This window comes from Schistocerca gregaria, chromosome 1, assembly GCF_023897955.1.
Source record: "Schistocerca gregaria isolate iqSchGreg1 chromosome 1, iqSchGreg1.2, whole genome shotgun sequence".
Lineage (NCBI taxonomy): Eukaryota > Metazoa > Arthropoda > Insecta > Orthoptera > Acrididae > Schistocerca > Schistocerca gregaria.
Window position 1 is genome coordinate 1,012,246,129 of NC_064920.1, and position 20,110 is coordinate 1,012,266,238.

The window sequence follows — 20,110 nt, forward strand, 5'->3', positions numbered from 1 at the left end:
TATGCATGTGGGTTTTATTGAAGTTTCTCCTCTGTACAGTGATTTTATTGTGTTCGTGATTGTTATTTTGCAACCAGACCTGCATAATTAATGCATTGTGGTCTGAAAATCCTAGTTTGACAGAGGATACAGTACAATTTATATTGCTTGCTACTTGATACAGACAAGTGGTACTGTGATTTGTTATCCTGGTTGGAGTGTTAACCATTAGGTCTAGGTTGTAGCTGTTCATAAAATTTTTAATGCTTAGATGGCTAGAGTTTTCTGAGAGAAAATCTATATTATAGTCACCACATATTAGAACACTATATGATTTTCTTTTAGTTAGATTTTCTATTACTGGTGCTAGATTTTTGTAGAAAGTCCCTATGTTACCAGAGGGTGACCTGTAAAGTGCTATTATATAAACATTTAGATCTGTAAGCTGTATACCTGACAGTTCTATATCTTTTTCAATACTATACGAATTGCAAATATCAAGAGGTGTAGCAGTAATGTTGTCTTTTACAAATATGCAATTACCTCCACCTTTGTAAGATGTTCTTGAGAAGTGACCTACGAGTTTAAAATTTGGTATCACAACACTTTCTATTTCAAAAGACCTCATGAAATGTTCATTAATACATAATATCTGTGTGTCTGACAGTTCAGTTGCACTTGATAACAAAATTTCTAATTCATTAAGTTTGGTTTTGAGCCCTTGTACATTATGGATGTATACTTTTAGATCAAGAATTTTTTTGTTTAATTTTTTTACACATTAGTGAGGAGGTTATGGTAGAACTAATCAATTCTCTGAAGACTTTGGAAGATTTGTAATAACTGTTATGTTTGCTGATGGTACAAGTATTCTGATAAAGGGCCCCACATACATCCACAGACAGCATTTCACCATACAAGGCTTGTTATAATTGTTGCTCTGTACTTTTGATAGCCTTTGTAATAGAACTGTATTAGCTGTATTGTATTTATTTTTGGTGGGTGGTGACAAGATGACTTCACTGATTAAGTCAGTATGTTCCATGAGATTACTGAGGAGTGTGACATATTTGGTGTTCTTGTTGCAACTGAACATACACTATGTAGTAGCAAACCATAGTGCCAGTTGTTCTGTTCTACACAAATTGTGTAAATAAGGTCCAAAGGATAGTGTAATCACAGTTGGCCAATTCAATTTTGAAATCACAGGAAACTGTGCTGAGGTAACTAATGTGGAATCCAGTGCATGTCATTGCACTCAACAGTCTGTGTCAGCAGGTGTGATGTGGGTGGAAGTAAGTTCAGACACATTACATGTTGTGGGACACATGGACAATTTGTGAAACATACCACAGTTAGTGACTAGTTCCACTTGATGGGTCAGTACACACTGATGTGAACAGTAACTGATTGTTTGGGGATTAGATCTACATCTACATCTACATCTGCATGATTACTCAGTTAGTTCATTAGTTATGTTTTTGAAACAATTACTGCTGTCTGTCAGACATTTTATTTCATCCGGTAATTTATCAAAAAGTTTTATAGCAGCATATTTTACCCCTTTCTGTGCCAAAGATAGGTTAAGTAAAGGATAGTGTAGGTCTTTCTTTTTTCTGGTATTGTAATCATGAATGTCGCTGTTGATTTTAAACTGGTCCATGGTGTTGAGAGAAAATTTCATTATTGAGTAAATGTACTGTGAAACGGTTGTAAGAATTCCTAACCTTTTAAACAGATGAGTACAAGATGTGTGACTCTGAACCCCACACATTATTCTAACTACTTTCTTTTGAGCTGTGAATACCTTTTGCCTAAGTGTTGAGTTGCCCCAGAATATTATTCCGTATGACATCAGAGAGTGGAAGTATGCAAAGTATGTTAGCTTACTAATTTCTACATCCTCCAAATTGCCAATTATTCTGACTGCAAAAGTTGCTGAATCTAGTCGCTTTAGGAGATCCAAAATATGACTTTACCAATTAAGATTCTCATCTATATGTACACCCAAAAACTTAGTATGCTCTACCCTAGCTACTGACTTCTTTTGATGTGTTATGTTTATTGAAGGAATTGTACTTTTTGCAGCAAAAAATTGGATGTACTGTGTTTTTTCAAAGTTCAGAGCAAGCCCATACACAGAAAACCAATTAATAACTTTTCCAAAGACCTTATTTGTATCATTTTCTATTGGACTTTCTTTTAATGGATTAATAATTATGCTTGTATCATTAGCAAACAGGGTCAGTTCAGCATTTTGTTTCACATAAGAAAGGAGGTCATTCACATATGTCAAGAACAAGAGGGGACTCATGATCGAACCTTATGGAGCACCTAATGTAATTCCACCCCAGTTAGATGAAGTGGCAAACTCCTTTGAATCACTTGAAGCATATAAAGAGACTTTTGGCTTCCTGTTCTGTAGATATGACTTAAACCACTCATATGCTGTTCCATTTATACCATAGAATTGTAATTTCTCTAACATAATGTCACAGTTCACACAATCAAATGCTTTGGATAAGTCACAGAATATTCCTACTGGTGACATTTTACTATTAAAAGACTGTATTATGTGGACAGTGAAATTGTATATTGCTCTCTCAGTGGAACAGCATTTCTAAAATCTGAACTGTGATTTACTAAGTATCCCATTACTGTTGAGTTGGCTAACCACTCTTGAGTACATTACTTTCTCAAAGATTTTTGAAAATGCTGTAAGCAAGGATACTGGCCGGTAATTATTGACATCTGTGGTTTCCCCCTTTTTGTAGAGAGGCCTGACAATGGCATATTTAAACCTGTCTGGAAAAATACCCCGACTCAGTGATGCATTACATGTTGTTGTTGTTGTTGTTTTTGTGGTCTTCAGTCCTGAGACTGGTTTGATACAGCTCTCCATGCTACTCGATACTGTGCAAGCTTCTTCATCTCCCAGTACCTACTGCAACCTACATCCTTCTGAATCTGCTTAGTGTATTCGTCTCTTGGTTTCCCTCTACAATTTTTACTCCCACGCTGCCCTGCAATGCTAAATTGGTGATCCCTTAATGACTCAGAACATGTCCTATCAATTGATCCCTTCTTCTAGTCAAGTTGTGCCACAAGCTCCTCTTCTCCCCAATTCTGTTCAATACCTCCTCATTAGTTACGTGATCTACCCATCTAATCTTCAGCATTCTTCTGTAGCACCACATTTCAAAAGCTTCTATTCTCTTCTTGTCCAAACTACTTATCATCTATGTTTCACTTCCATACATGGCTACACTCCATACAAATACTTTCAGAAATGACTTCCTGACACTTAAATCTGTACTCAATGTTAACAAATTTCTCTTCTTCAGAAACGCTTTCCTTGCCATTGCCAGTCTACATTTTATATCCTCTCTACTTCGACCATCATCAGTTATTTTGCTCCCCAAATAGCAAAACTCCTTTACTACTTTGTCTCATTTCCTAATCTAATACCCTCAGCAGCTCCCAACTTAGTTAGACTACATTCCATTAACCTCACTTTGCTTTTGTTGATGTTCATCTTATATCGTCCTTTCAAGACTCTGTCCATTCCGTTCAACTGCTCTTCCAAGTCCTTTGCTGTTTCTGACAGAATTACAATGTCATCAGCAAAGCTCAAGGTTTTTATTTCTTCTCCATGGATTTTAATACCTACTCCAAATTTTTCTTTTGTTTCCTTCACTGTTTGCTCAATATACAGATTGAATAACATCAGGGAGAGGCTACAACCCTGTCCCACTCCCTTCCCAACCACTGCTTCCCTTTCATGCCCCTCAAGTCTCATAACTGCCATTTGGTTTCTGTACAAATTGTAAATAGCCTTTCACTCTCTGTATTTTACCCCTGCCACCTTCAGAATTTGAAAGAGAGTATTCCAGTCAACACTGTCAAAAGTTTTCTCTAAGTCTACAAATGCTAGAAACATAGGTTTGCCTTTCCTTAATCTAGCTTCCAAGATAAGTTGTAGGGTCAGTATTGCCTCACGTGTTCCAATATTTCTATGGAATCCAAACTGATCTTGCATTACATATGTGACTCAAAACATCAGTTGTAACTGCTCCACATTGTTTTAATAACTTGTTAGGGATGTCATCTACTCCAACAGAACATTTATTTTTCAAAGATTTAATAATTTTCCTTATTTCACAAGAGGTTGTTAGATGAAACTTAATCTGACTAAAGTTTTTCAAAACTGACTCTTCCATGTACTGCCTGGCTTTTTCTTTTGAACTATTTTCACCAATTTTTTCTCCTACACTTAAGAAGTGATTGTTAAATACATTGGCTACCGTGTACTGTTGGTTAAAATGGTCTCATTCTCCTACACTTAAGGAGTGATTGTTAAATATATTGGCTACCTGTGTACTGTTGGTTAAGATGGTCTCATTCTCTTTAACAGTAATACTACCTAGCCCAGTGGTTACTTTTCCTGTCTCCCTTCTAACAACATTCCATAGTGATTTGATTTTATTGCTGGAGTTGTTAATTTCTGCAATTTACAATTAAGTGCCTGGCAGAGGGATCACAGAAACACCTTCAAGCTCTTTCTTTACTGTTTGCCTCTCAAATAGCGCACAGGAAAAATGAACACTTATGTTTGTGTGAGCTCTGATTTATCTCTCTCTCTCGCTTTATTATTATTATTATTATTATGGTCATTCATCTCTATCTAGGTTGGATCCAACAAAATATTTCCACAATCTGAGGAAAAAATTGGTGAATGAAATTTCAGGAAAGATCATACTCTCATGAAAAATGCCTTTGTTTTAACGAAATCTATCCCAGTTTGCATATCATATCTGTGGCACTCTCTCCCCTATTTCATGATAGTATAAAATGAGCTGCCTTTATTTTTTTGATGTGCCCTGTCAGTCCTGTCTGATGTGAATCCCACACTGTGCAGCAACACTCCAGAGGAGGGCGGACAAGTGTGGTACAAGCAGTCTCTTTGGAAGACCTTTTGCATTATATAAGTGTACTGTTAATAAATCACAGTCTCTTATTTGCTTTCCCCACAACATTATCTATGTGCTCATTCCAATTTAAGTTATTTTAATTGTATTTAGTTGAATTTACAGTCTTTAGGTTTGTGCATTTTATCCTGTAACTGAAATTTAGTGGATCCCTTTTAGTACTCATGTGGATGGCTTCACACTTTTCATTATTTAGAATCAACTGACACTTTTTACACCATACAGATATATTGTTTGAATTGTTTTGAAATTTCTTTTAATCAATTGATAACGTTATAAGACATCATCCAAACAATCTAAGCGGGTTGTTCAGGTTGTCTTTTAATGTAGTTCAGGAACAGTGAGTGCTTATAACACTTCCTTGGGGAAGGTTAGATGTCATTTCCCTGTCTCTCAATAATTTTCCATTAATTACTATGTACTGCAACTTTCTGGACAGGGAATCACAAATGCAGTCATACTGTTGAGACAATACTCCATGGGAACACAGTCCAATTAGAAGTCACTTGTGACTAACAGTGTCAAAAGCCTTCTGTAAATCTAAAAATATGGAATCAATTTGACATCCCATGTTGATAGCACTCATGACTTCATGAGAATAAAGATGTGGAATGTGCAAATGCTCCAAAAAAACACTGATTGTGGCAGGGTGTGGCAATTTCGTGAACTTTAACATTATTAGACACAGTTACTGATTCACTGCATTGGAATGTGAATTCACAGGGTAATCTTGTGCAAAATCTGGCTGTAGGTTGTCTGTCTTTGGCCGTTGTCATGGTTTGGTGATTGTTGGTTCAGTGGTTGGTGTATCACTTAACGTTCTGGCCCACTCCCATTCTATAATTGAGTGGTTTTGAGCACAGTAATTATACTGTCAGTGCATTTAACATGAGATTAATCAGATGTGGAGGTGCATGGAGGTGGTAGCATTGAGAATCAAACAAAATATGGCTGCATTGCTAGTGAGTGTAGGCCATTTGTGATGAAAATCAAGGTATTGTGTGTCACAGTTGTACCTGGGGTCACGGCATTGGTAGAATTCACTATGAGGTGGTAGGAATGTACCAGTAATGAGACAGGAGTGATGATATAAAATCACATCCATACCCAGACACAGCTTGGAATGCACTCCCATCTTCAATCAAGTTTCAGATATTGCAGTCCTTGCCTGCTACTGGTGGTTGTACATATCAATATCTCCACAATTTAGTAATAGAATTAATGCAAGAAATGCCTATGGACATAATTTACATAAATCTTTGTGCACTGTTCTACAATGCTAGAGCCTCAGTCTTAGTGAATCCATACAGCAGCAGCATTCTTCAGGAAAAGACAACTTCCCCAACATGAGTTCCTGCTTACTTATCAGTTTACAGACAGATTACATTTCCCTAGAACTTCACTGAGCACATATGTATACAGTGGAGTTATTTTCAGTTTATTAAATGGATACTTATTTGCATTGTCAAGTGAGCTTTTATGTAAAATACATTCCTGTAAATGATGGCTGAGAACTGTTTAATTTTTAAGTGAGATGTTCAGTGAGCTATGTAGTGTTGGTGAGAAAGGGTTTGTATTGGTAAATGTGGTCCTTGCAGCTGTCTGTTGTTGATAGCATATTGTAAAGCTGTGTAATTGTGATGCAGTCATTTGGTTGTGAATTAATGAATGACTCGAAAGTTACTGCACTTCACTCGCCATTAATTTGTTACTCTTAGATGAAAGAAATCTCTTCCAGTCTGGAACTGGTGGCACTTTTAGAATGGGCTGCACTGAGTGGAACAACTTACCACACATCCACAGCACATCTTCCAAAGCCGATGTGGATATTTCTGATGGAATATGACTGATCATTTTCAAGTCTTAACAGTAATCTGCTGTAATGCATTGCTTGACTCATGTTCAAATGCCTTGAATTCCATAAACCTAGGTGACCCACTTCAGTTACAGAGTGAGCTAATTTAAATGGTCAGCCTCTTCAGATTTGAAAGAATTGAGGGAGGAGTGATGCATTTGATACCCCTCACACTGTGAAAAGTATTACAGCTGATGATAGTGGAGACAATGAAATCAACATTGTGGAATATATATTGACAGCTTTTTGCTCTGGGGACAGGTTCTTCAGCATGGTAGACAGATGAGAGCTTCAGCTGCTGAATATTTTTACATAATAGCTCACTTAACAACTGCAAATAAGTACTCGATTAACTGAAAATAACTCTACTACATAAACATGGTCTTGATGAAATTATCTTGCCTACTCACATAAGAGTACTGGCCAGGATATGCTGAGGAGGCATAGTCTGTCTGTAAACTGAAGAGTGAGTAAAAGTCACAGTGTGGGAACAGCCAGAAAGCAACGGAGAACATCATGACCATAATTTCCAGTCTGCAAATCCACATTACTCTTTGTACATACTGAAAGAAAATGTTCCAAATTGCTATTTACTCAACAGTACTGCACAGACTAGTGCAGCAAGGGGCAAGGCTGGTTTCTCACACAGACAGTGGCAATGGTGTTTTAGGATACCTGATTGGTAGTTGTAGTGGCACATACATACAACAAGTGCATGGCTACTGAGTGCATGTAATAGTCATTTTTGTAATAGAAATATTCTGAGTCTCGCAGCCCAACCAGGAGGATGGGGCTGTGCCAGATGAGAATGCCACATGGACCTGCAATAAGAAGTTGCATTATGGGGTGGCAGGTAAATATCCTAATGGTCAATGCTTCTGTTATGGTCAATACTTTTCCTGTGTCCTTATGGAAAGACACTTAAATTGTCTGTGCATGCCTTACACCTACCTTTGCTGTTTACAAAAAATCCTGAAAACTATTTCTGTGGTCATACAGAAAGCGATGGAGAACATACTGACCACAATTTCCAGTCTGCAAGTTCACATTACTCTTTGTACTCACTGAAAGAATATGATCCTATTTGCTATTTACTCAGCAGAATTGGGAACTATTACTATAAATAAAAGTTTTGAGTTCTAACAGATTGACATATTCTGTAAAAGTTCACAAATGCAAAATATAATAGTGTCCTTAAAAATAATAATAATAACATCCCCATCAGAAATAGTACTATTAACAATTAACAGTTCAGAGGTGACCTCTACAGGAAGTTCCAAGTAAAATGGTCTATCGCCCTGACTTCTAATTACCAAAGTTAACTGCTTGCCTTAAAAGTGGAAAATAATCTTGCTACTTGGCACACTGTTTTGTCAATGTTCAAGCAGCACACAGACGGTTACTTCTGTGAAATCCAAGTGATCCAAGACCGTGTACTGGCCTCATAAATTCACTTCCTACTTTTTCCGAAGATGCTTTTGCTAGCTAACTGACTCTGACGTCATCCGATGCACAGTACACACAGGATTTTACTGATGTGGACAGATTAATATCCCACTGTGAAGCGTATTTCCTCCTGCCTCTCTGGCTGTATTTATATACAGGTACAGCAGACCACCAAATAAAACATCTGCTGTCAACCACCCCAGGCACAGGTAGCAGTACCTAAATGGCTCCTTCCTCAGACAAGTATTAATTAATAGCTCTATCATTCAACTGTTTACAGTCTTCTCAATTTTTATATAAATAGAGTTAAGATTACTTTAGTTCTTGAGAAGATTTTAGCTCAACTCGAGTCAAGCCTTGCCAACAGTAGAACATGACCTCTGATCTGCCTCTTTAAGATTCCTTGTAATTATGATTGTTTACAATACAGTTTTGAAACTTGGTGCAGCTGTGTTGTTGCATTATTGTAATAAAGTGCTGTAATTAGAACCTTCTATTACAAATGCAAATGACACTTAATCTACCATGAATAAGGACGTTTTTGTTCCAGTTTTGGTTTTTAGTAAATAATTTGAAAACTAGTAGAGGTAGCTTTTTGATGTCACATAGTTAATGTTTTTATATGAAACTAAGGCTACATATGAATTTTCATATTTCTGAGTCTGGGATCAATTTTTCGTAAAAATGCCAATTTTGACCAAAATATTGCTCTCATCAACTTGAGACTTGTAACTTTTTAATTGTGACGTTCATATCATATTACGATCAATTTTAGCATTGTAGTCTTATTATTCAATGCCACTTATTTTTTTCTTAAGATTATATGTTTTGCATAACATTTATTTCATCATTCTGGGACCTTACTATGTTAAAATTAATATGCTGAAGCATACACTGATGAACTTTGGAGAAGTTATTTTCATTTTTAATTTCACTCTCAAATTATGGTTCAGTCCTTTGTATGTCAAGCACAGATGCGTTATGAACTTGAGGCACTGGTAGCAGTGAACTGGGGTAAGCCCCAGCATACTTGCTCACCTCTGTACCTCTTACAATTACACAGTGCCTGTTTCACGCCAACCTGTCTGATGCCACAGCAGGACAACAACTCTATGCACTAAGCCCTACCCAGACTTAGTGCCATGGCACAGCTGGCCATCCCAGATTATCTCTAGCAGCACACCTGACTCATGCCAGTGGGCAGTGGATCACACCCTGTGCACACTAGCTGCCATCTGCCCTCACCAGATGAGCATCTGCATGTGATGGGAATCCCCTGCCATGACACAACCATGCTTCACCCAGTACTGTAGCAGACATGCCATCATCAAGAACATGACACTGGCATGGACACTGCATGGCCTGTTTATGTGATGAGGCCACTGGTGTAGTGGAGTACTGTGTCAGCATAGCGGGGCATGCAGAGAGCCAGCCCAGTGGAATTCAGTGGCCAGCTGGCTACTGACCCATTTATCAAGCAGCACAGATGTGTCAAAAGAACTGTTATGTTTGCAGCTGGCTTTCTCTGGAGCCACCTGCCTCCAACACCCACTTGCACCATCCTGTCTCATAGCCCCACCCCACCTTGCACCATGGGGCACTATAGTTTGGTGGCAGAAGTGGGATCTTCAAGCTCATCACCATGCCATTTGGCCACAGTTGGGGGAGTAGCAAAATGTACAACCACCATCCATGGGTGAAGAAGATGACTCAAGTACTGCACGGGTGCAGTTTTTTCAACAATAGGTGGGATGAGTGTAGACTTTCTTTCTTTCTTTGTTTCTTCTTGGCAACTGGGTGGGAAAATTAAGGTTTTTAAAGGAAGCAGTGATGAACAAATTCCTGAGAATAATAATACAGTGATGTTCAGAAGAGTAACGTGGAAGTATCAGCTCTAGTATTATGTGGAGTTGTGGAGTCTGAGGTAGCAGGATTGAGTTTGGACAGTACCAGAGTGATTAAGTATGAGGACAGCAAAATGGGTGATTTAAGTGCAGTAGTATCTGCCCATTGGGTGATAACGGGTGTTGTGTTGAGACTCTAGAGCCTGGGCTGGAAGCACAGGGAATTTCATGTGCTGGTGATTTTTGCATTGTGCAGAGTGGAACTGCAGGCAAAGTTGTTTTAGATACTAAAGGGAAAGCACAAGAAGCTGTTGATGGTCATGTTGCAGATGTTATGGCAGGAGGTGGTACAGGCATGTATATTTCCTCAGAAGCAGTGAGAATGGGGGAAAATAAAGAGTTCATACAGCAGATAGCCAAGTCAACAGGGCTGAATCTGTCAAGGAGTGTATGCCAGAGATTCAGAATGTGGTGTGGGTGCAAGTACTGGGTCACAGCCTTGCAGGGCAAGCAGCTGATGTGTACAGTGATCTGTTTACAGCACAGTCACAGTCTTGTGTATACAATGAGTATGATATGGGTGAAGGGTACAACATGAGCCTAAGGGAAAGGGTAACTGTTGTCACAAGGACAAAGTTCTGAAAGTTGTCCTTCAATAGAGGGTTAAAATATCACCAGATAGACAGAAGGGATGCCAAATGTAACAATTTAATAGTGCCAGACCATGTATTGTTAAAGGTGATGTGTTAAGGATGATTTATTAAGAAAAAAGAGCGTCAATTGTAATTTGTAAGTGTGGAACAGAGAGTTAAAAGTTGTGTGTGCATGGCAAGAGGCCTAGCAGGAAATATGTTTCATAGTGTTTGAAATAATGAGCAAGGCAAGGGATCCTTGAGAGATGTTGTGAAATTAAGAAATATGAGGAGAGATTCCAAGGTGGTAGTAACATTTAGAAAAAGCATGAGGAATATTGTAGTATTGGAGAGAAATGTGTTTTTTAAAGTTTCAAAAGGTAAAATTGACAGAAGCGTAAAGCAAATGTGATAAGTAGACTCATAAGCAAATAGCATAAGAAGCATAGAAAATGAGATTGGATGGGAGTATCTGACCCATGTGGGCACATCACCAGATGTTTTAGTTATAAAATTTCTCTGTATTTTGGATGGATGTGTAGTGTGATATGAAACTAGTTTCAATATCAACCTGAGGACCATGTTTGGTTAATAGAGGGGTTAATGAAGTGTAACGTTCTAAAATGGGCATATTAGTGTGATCATGAGTGGTGTATTGCATCAGTGCTGATAGCAGGCATGCATGGGATGTTGTCACTGAAATAATTCAACATGGCCAGTGTAATGTTGTGAGATAGGTTAGCTTGCTGAAACACTGTTGCACAGATTAATGCAGAAAGGACAAGGCAATGGTGTCTTAAGATTGTGACTTGTACTGATGACTGTAAGCACTGGTCATTTTTGTAATAGAAATATTCTGTGTCTCACAGCCGAACCAGGATGATGGGACTGTGCTGGACAAAATGTCACAAGAGCTTGCCTGAAAAAGTGACCACTTCAAGGCCTTAGCAGTGCATCAGTGCTACACACTAAGTCCCTCCATGGACTGAGTGGCATGATCAGCTGGCCATCCCAGGTCATCTCTAGCAGCACAGCTGGCTCCTGCCCAGGGGGCTCGATGTTGCACCCTTGCACGCCAGACACAGCACTCACCATCAATGGGTGGGCATCTCCATGTGACAGGCATCAAAGGTGTTGCTGGGACCATAGCAGGCATGCCATCATTGAAAAGACACTGCTGACACAGATACCGTGCAGTTGGTGGATATAATAAGGCTGCCTGTGCGGTGTAGTACATGTCAGCATAGTGGGGCATGCAGGTAGCTAGCGTAGTGGAATTCAACGGTGAGCCAGCTACTGATCTGTTGTATGAAGCAGGGCAGATGCAGCAATAAAAGTACTTGTTACATTTACAGCTGCCTTTCTGTAGAACCATCTGAGCACCCAACTCGCCTGCAACACCGGCTCACACAATCCTGTCTCACAGCCACCCCACCATGCACCAGGGGTCACTATATCTTCCTTCATTTTGCAGACATTTGATGGAGAGAAGTGCGTGACCACAATTCAGTGACCTAACTTCCCTTCCTCTTCTACTTTCCATACCCCCTCCACCTTGTTACACTCCACAAATGCATTTTATGTCATAATACAGGTCTAATGCACTTATACATAGTACACACCTTTAATATTTGTTCTTAACCCAATGTATTTAACAATAAATATTAATTTTATACCATTAAAATACCATTTTTAATAGTCTACAATTTTTCCATCTGTTCAATGTGGAAACTATTAGTCCTAGAACTAAAATTAATAGGACCTCATTTATAGGAAATTTAATGTAGTTTAATTTTGTATATGGAATCATTTTCATAGAAATTGGCAACTCTTTATGGACTTTTTTTGATCTTCATCTGGGGCTTTCTGCCCCAACTCAAAAGTATCCTTTTATAATCTGCCTCATAATCAGTTTTAACATTTTTCATTTGTTCCCTGATAATGTTATTCTTGATCATTTTTGCTTTATTCTTTTAACCTCATTTGCATTTTCCAGATATCAAATAAATAAAACAAAGCTCTCTTATCTTAGCACATGATAATTTAATTCTAGATGTTAGGCAATCCTTCTGAAGTATTTACATTCCATTAGTGACCAATCCAGTAATTCTTTAAACTAGCATACATGCATTCTTCTTCTGTTTTATGTACTATCAACTTTCAGTACACATAAAATTAATGGCCAAAGATTTTTTCTTTTGTCTCCAGCTAGACATATAGTGTAAGATAACATTTGAATTTTGCAGGCTGAAGATGCGAGTAGCGAACATGGAACAGTTTATTGATAGACTTGGCAAAAAGATAAATACTGTTCTGGAACGATTGGAGCGTAAAAAAAGAGAAAGATAACACCCCATGAAAAGAAGATACTGCAGTTATTTGTGTTCAGTGTGTGTGTTTTGAAAGTTTAGATTAAGTAATGTTTTTATCTCCTCAGTATGTCTATAAAAGTCATTATATGTCAAAAGAGAAAGATAACACCCCATGAAAAGAAGATACTGCAGTTATTTGTGTTCAGTGTGTGTGTTTTGAAAGTTTAGATTAAGTAATGTTTTTATCTCCTCAGTATGTCTATAAAAGTCATTATATGTCAATAGGATATGTACTTTGCTACTAGAATTGTAGATTTTATTAAAATATGATTCTTTCATAATTGCTTCCTGTTTGTTAGCTTGGTCTGGATAATGCCTTGAGGTGGTTATCGACTGCAAGAGTCGACTGCCTCATCTTTGAGAATGAACTTCTTTGAAAACTGTGACTCAGTGTGTCCTGAACTCTGTATTCGAGCGGATGTGTTTGTACAGACATAATCAAAATAAAGTTAATTCATTACAAATGAGTGAATACTTTATGTTGGGTTCAATATTACCTTGCGTAACACCTCGATCCCCATACTGGTGAACACCGCTTATGATGCCAAAAATGTGTACTGGAACATCGCCATGGACAAACAATGCAGCAGCCCTTTGTCGGATTTCTATGTCCATCGACTTCGCATCGCACCGCATCTGGATGCAGTGTACAAGAAGTGTAATTAGTGTTTGAATTCCAGACTCTTGTGTGAATTGTGCTTTTTGCTAACTTTCGTCACCTTCTCACACATCGACAATGCAACCAAGGCGCACAAGTCGTCTGTTGAAACCTGCTCAACGCGTTGGTAATTTCACTTCTGGACAGTGCAGTGCTCCTTTGCCAATTAATTTGGACAATTTTGACTTGCTTTTGTGTGATAATTATTACAGTGACATTTGTCACTGTAGGACACTGGACAATCATGGCAAACAATGGACTGCAACAAATGGCGACTATGTTGCAAATCCCAGTTCACAAGAACTCCGAACTACGGCTAAATTGCATGCCTGGTCGAATTCACAAATACCTGTCATGGCTACCGCGTCTTCCATGCCATGTGCAAATTTGTTCGACCCAGTTTCCGCACAAGCTGATGTCTGCTTGTGTCTGTGTATGTGCGGTTGGATATGTGTGTGTGTGTGTGCGAGTGTACACCTGTCCTTTTTTTCCCTAAGGGAAGTCTTTCCGCTCCCGGGATTGGAATGACTCCTTACCCTCTCCCTTAAAACCCACATCCTTTCATTTTTCCCTCTCCTTCCCTCTTTCCTGACGAAGCAACTGCCAGTTGCAAAAGCTCGTAATTCTGTGTGTGTGTTTGTGTGTTTTGTTCATGTGCCTGTCTGCCGGCGCTTTACCGCTTGGTAAGTCTTGGAATCTTTGTTTTTAATATATTTTTCCCATGTGGAAGTTTCTTTCTGTTTTATTTATATCATCATATAATTATGGACATTATGTGTGACAGTTTGAGTGACAAGTACAGCAGAGCGAAACCCACTTTAATTCAGCACATCAAAACACCGACACTGTCAACTCCACTCGGAACATCCTGCCATCTACCACTGTAACACACTCACCGTCCACGGACTCTGAGGTGACACTTCCGTTTACACCGAAGTCATCTGCCAGCAAGATCAGTCACGTGCAGCTTGCTGTTTTCTCCCCTGCTGCGACATCAAGCGCCTCTAAAACTCCGTCATTACCGCAAGTGTTGCTCATCTGGCATCTCTTATGCAACATGTTAAGCCACAGCATGCTTGCTCCTTTATGTCATATGGCCAATAACAAACTGTTACAGGACATGTTGCACTTACCGCAGCACTTGCCAGCAAATACTTTGGCAATACATCGCATCGAATCTTCGATGCACTCTGCGCCTTTGATCAGATCAAAACCCCGCTGCGCCGCACGTCCTCGGCATGATGATGTTCTCCCCACTGACACGCCGCCACCTTCTGCATCTATCGTGCCATCAGCAGCATGGCACGGTCAACCTGTGGATGCCTTCCACGCCTCCTTCCCTCCGCTGGTCGTACCTACCAAGACATCGAGAAATGGTCCGATCGCGCCTCGCACTAGTGCCTGCAACGACATGATCGGTCACGTGCATCTGCGCCATCAACCGCCTGGGTGCACACATGACTCTCATCATCCTTACCATGCTCCGCACTACCAGCGGGGGTCTCCGTGACGGTTATCAACTGCAAGAGTCAACCACCTCATCTTTGAGAATGAATTTCTTTGAAAACAATTGATCTCAGTGTGTTCCGAACTCTGTATTCGAGCGGATGTGTTTGTACCGACAAGATCAAAATAAAGTTAATTCATTACATACGAGTGAATACTTTATGTTGGGTTCGATATTATCATACCTAACTTCTCGATTCCCATAGCCTAAACTTCGGATGTACATATGTTGAACACAAGCTGTGCTTTTTTCCAGGCACTATTCCGGTGTCATTGCAGTGTCAGTTTCTGAGGATTCTTTCCTATCATGGATCTGTTACTTCTTTTTTTAGCTGGATCACTTTCGTAATATCACAACATTAATTTGATTTAAGAGGAGTACTATAGTATGAACTGTATGTCTGCAAACCACAAATATTTCATTGTGTGTGTTTTTGTTGTAACTCTTTGAGGGTGTGTCCTTGGGACAGAGGAGAGTCAGCCTACCTTTCACTAGCATGGATGTGGGAGACTGCCCAAAAACTACATCCTAATGGTCCTTTACCTGTCACATAGATTCAGTCAAGATCTCATTCTTTGCCAATTTCTCTGCCATGTATATCTAGCAGTTTTCATTGTTACATTCAAAACACAAAAATAATTCATAATGATGAATACATCTATAATTCAGCTAATAAATCAAAGGCTACGTGGAGTGCTGTAAAAAAAGAATCTCGAGAATACAGACAATCTTGGAAAAATATAACACTATGACAAACAAATAAAAAAGTAGGAAACCCGTTAGAAGTAGCCAACACATTTAAAAAAATTTTCACAGGTGTTGCTGATCATATGTTGCACTCAAACTTTAAGAGCACCCAGGTGAATTAATATAAAATAAGTACATGTAGAGGATGAATGTACATCAGTTCTGTTTCACAAGGTGAAGTAGCTAAAGCCATAAAAGGACTAAAGAATTCCAATTCTGCAGGCATTGATGGTATACCTGCAACGATATTAAACAAGAGTGCATCAAATCTAATTGAAATACTCACACACTTTTGTGGCCGCTCACTTCAGGCAGGCACTTTCCCTGATGTATTGAAAACATTAAAAATTATTCCAGTGTATAAAAAAAATGAGAAAGATAATGTAAATAACTACAGACCCATCACATTTTCCTCCTGTATCTCTAAAGTATTAGAAAAAGTTATGTATGACAAACTATGAAATTTGTAAATGAAAACAGCATCCTATGTAATGAACAACATGGATTCAGAAATAAGAGGTCAACAACAACTGCTATTTATGAGTGCATCAATTTCATCCTAAACCTAATGGACCAAAAACAGGAATCAATAACAGTGTTTATTGACTTGTCAAAAGCTTTTAACATTGTGGATCATAAAATTCTGCTATGAAAGCTTGAAAGATATGGTATTCAATGTCGGCACACAAATATCGAACTAAAAACTGTCAAATGTGGTGTACCCCAACGATCAGTAATGGGACCCATTCTTTTCCTTTTGTACATAATTGTTCTAAACTTAAATGTTGATACACATAAAAAGTCATATTTGCAAATGACACCACAATCCTACTAAAAGGAGACAGCAATGAACAGTTACAGCAGTCAGTAAACATGGTCACGAAACAACTTAGCAGCTGGGCACAGAATAATCAGCTTGTAATAAACAATTAAAAAACCATTGCACTAAAATTTCACAATGCTCCTAACAAGGACATGTTTATGCCATTGGTCTCTGTCAGTGATGAACTAGTTGGTCACAGTACTGAAACCAGATTTTTAGGACTTTGGCTGCAAAGCAACATCAAATGGAATAAGCATATTGAATGTCTCAATATAGAACTGAGCAAAACATGTTACCTTCTTTGCTCACTAAAATCATGCTGTAGTGAGAAAACAGTAATGAATGCATATCATGCATGCTTTCATTCTTGTTTCAGATATGGGGGCACCTTCTGGGGAAACTCTAAAACAGCTAATAGCACGTTTGAACTACAAAAAAGTGCAATTACAATCTTGTTTGGGTGCAAGCCTAGAGATTCTTGTAAACCTCTGTTTAAGAAATCTGGTATTTCTCCATTACCATGTGTATACATTATGAAAATCCTTCCATTCTTTAAAATAAATGTAATAGGCAAGGACTGCAGATTGTAAAAAAATGTGAAATACATGATCACTTTACCAGACAAAACAGAAACCTATGTATAGACCAAATCAGCACAGTTCTGTCCAAAAAGGTACTTTTCAGATGGGTATTAAACTTTATAACCAACTTCCCAAAAACATAAAAGCTATTACTGAGGTCACTACCTTTGGAAGATCTGTAAAGTCATATTTACAGCATCATTGGTTTGACTCCACTGAAGAATATTTAAATTTATGAAGTGTGTTTCCTAAATATTTATGTATAAAGTGTATTATTGTAACCATAAATATGTATGCCTAGAAATGACTTTCAGCTGTATATTTATAACTTGACTTGTCCAATGTCTTATGCTTAAACCGGTTTTTAGACAACAGGACCAATAAATAAAACAATAACAACAACAGTTCTGGATTAAAAAGAGGAAACAAAACAAGAAATTAAGAATACCACTCTTCTAAAACCAAAAAGTTACTTCCTAAGAACCTAAGACAAAAAGAAAGGAAGGCCAGAAAAATGAGAAAACGTTAAAAAAGGAAGCATTCCATGAAGAATTTGGCTCAAAGCTGCTGTGCAGGATAAAAGACAGAATTTCAACACACCATGATTCATACTTGTGAGAAGATAATAGATATTACAGCAAACAAGGCAGTAAAAAAGTGAACAATAGTAGTTTTGTTTACAGTGATATAACAAACTAACACTCAGGCTGAAAAGTTGTGGAATCCTGATACAAACTTCTGGTCACCAGGAGAAACAGAAAACAGATAATGATCAGCTGATTGGGAGCAACTGTCACTTTGTGTCCCTGGTCAGTAGAAACACAAGTGGCACTCATCCAGGGTATAGGGTTTCTGTCACTTTAGCAGCTGTGCTACAGTTATTTCAACCATTTTTTTTTTCCACTGCATATTCTCTTTTCAAAATTTCACAGATGAGATGCAAATGGCAATGTTAATACATAGCTATGCATTTTGAGAATCACACTCTCATCATATGAATGTTTGTATTTAAATTATCAGCCAAAAGCCCTTCAATAGATGAATGTGGGTAAAAGTCCTGCTTAGCATCCCCTCAACAATGAGGTCATTAGAGATGGAACACAAGCTCATATTAGGCAAGGGTGGGGAAGTAATCAGCCACACCATTTCAAGGGAACCATCCCTGCATTTGCCTTAAGCTGTTTAGGAAATCACAGAAAACGTAAATCCAGGTGGATGGACAAGGATTTGTACTGTCATCCTTCCAAATGTAAGTCCATTATGTTAACCACTGTGCCACCTCACATGCTGTGGTTATTTTAGGTAGACATAACATTTTTATATGGGAATAACTCCTTTTTTTTCATAATTGCAGACATGAGTGTGTATCAACCTCTGCTCACAGATTGATCCACACCTATCCATTGGAAACATTGTGAACAACCAACACAGAAAAGACCAAGCTCTCCATGAGGCAATACATTGCTGCCTGCTGTGTTGCAAGGATTGAAGTGTGTGTGGTAGTGACACCTATGTGTGCCAAGATAGACACGAAGCCCACACCTACTAAAGTATTACAAGTTTATATGCCAACTAGCTCTGCAGATGACGAATAAATTGATGAAATGTGTGATGAGATAAAAGAAATTATTCAGATAGTGAAGGGAGACGAAAATTTAATAGTCTTGGGTGACTGGAATTCGTCAGTAGGAAAAGGGAGAGAAAAAAAACAAAGTGGGTGAATATGGATAGGTGGTTGGAGGGGGGGGGGGGGGGGGAGAAATGAAAGAGGAAGCCGCCTGGTAGAATTTTGCGCAGAGCATAACTTAACTTAATCATAGCTAGCAATTGGTTCAAGAATCATGAAAGAAGGTTGTATACATGGAAGAAGTCTTGGGATACTAAAAGGTATCAGATACATTATACAATGGTAAGACAGAGATTTAGGAACCAGGTTTTAAATTGTAAGACATTTCCAGGGGCAGATGTGGACTCTGACACAATCTATTGGTTATGAACTGTACATTAAAACGGAAGAAACTGCAGAAAGATGGGAACTTAAGGAGATGGGACCTGGAGGGATGTATTCTGGACTGGCATCCTCAGAGCCCAGTATTTTTTGAGCAACACAATGATATCATGATTTTCATCTTTGACTTTAGTTTCACAAATGGATTCAAAATTAAAATGTCCGCCTTCATGGTACAAAAGAATTTTCCAAGACCTTACAGGTATTACGTTCATAATCTCTTTCTACACTTCATCCAACCATCTCATGACATCTGGCAATTCAATGCTCTTCAGAATGATTAAAAATGCTTCATTATTATCGGATTGCAGATATCAACAAACAGAGGAGACTATGGCAATTCTTCTTCCGTAGCATTTCAAGGATGTCCTGGTCCATCAGATGACAAAGAGCTGTCACATTTGGTGGTAAAATAATGCTCTGACACCTTCATCTATGAGTTTGTCACTGGCATAATGTGAAGATGTATTATCTAGAAGCAGCAGAGGTTTCCTCAGTTAATTGCCATCTTTCAAATACCTCCCTACAGATGATAAGAATTCATTTTGGAACCAGGTTTTAAAGATTTGTGATTTTATCCATACTTTCTTTTGATTGGTGTAGTACAAGGGCAGTAATTCCTTATTTTTCAGGATTTTTAAAACTCTAGTTTTTCATGATTTCCCTATTA

The 20,110-nt window shown here is 38.4% G+C and overlaps 1 protein-coding gene across 1 annotated transcript in view; it reads left to right on the top strand.

The window, feature by feature from the left end:
- Positions 1-13,527, top strand: part of LOC126284714 (polycystin-2-like) — a 162,242-nt gene extending 148,715 nt beyond the window's left edge. Inside the window, exon 11 of the mRNA XM_049983881.1 lies at positions 12,991-13,527. Within this exon, the coding sequence (XP_049839838.1) occupies positions 12,991-13,093 (103 nt within the window). The 3' untranslated portion in view covers positions 13,094-13,527. The remainder of the gene's footprint in view (positions 1-12,990) is intronic.
- The last annotated feature ends 6,583 nt before the right edge of the window (positions 13,528-20,110 follow it).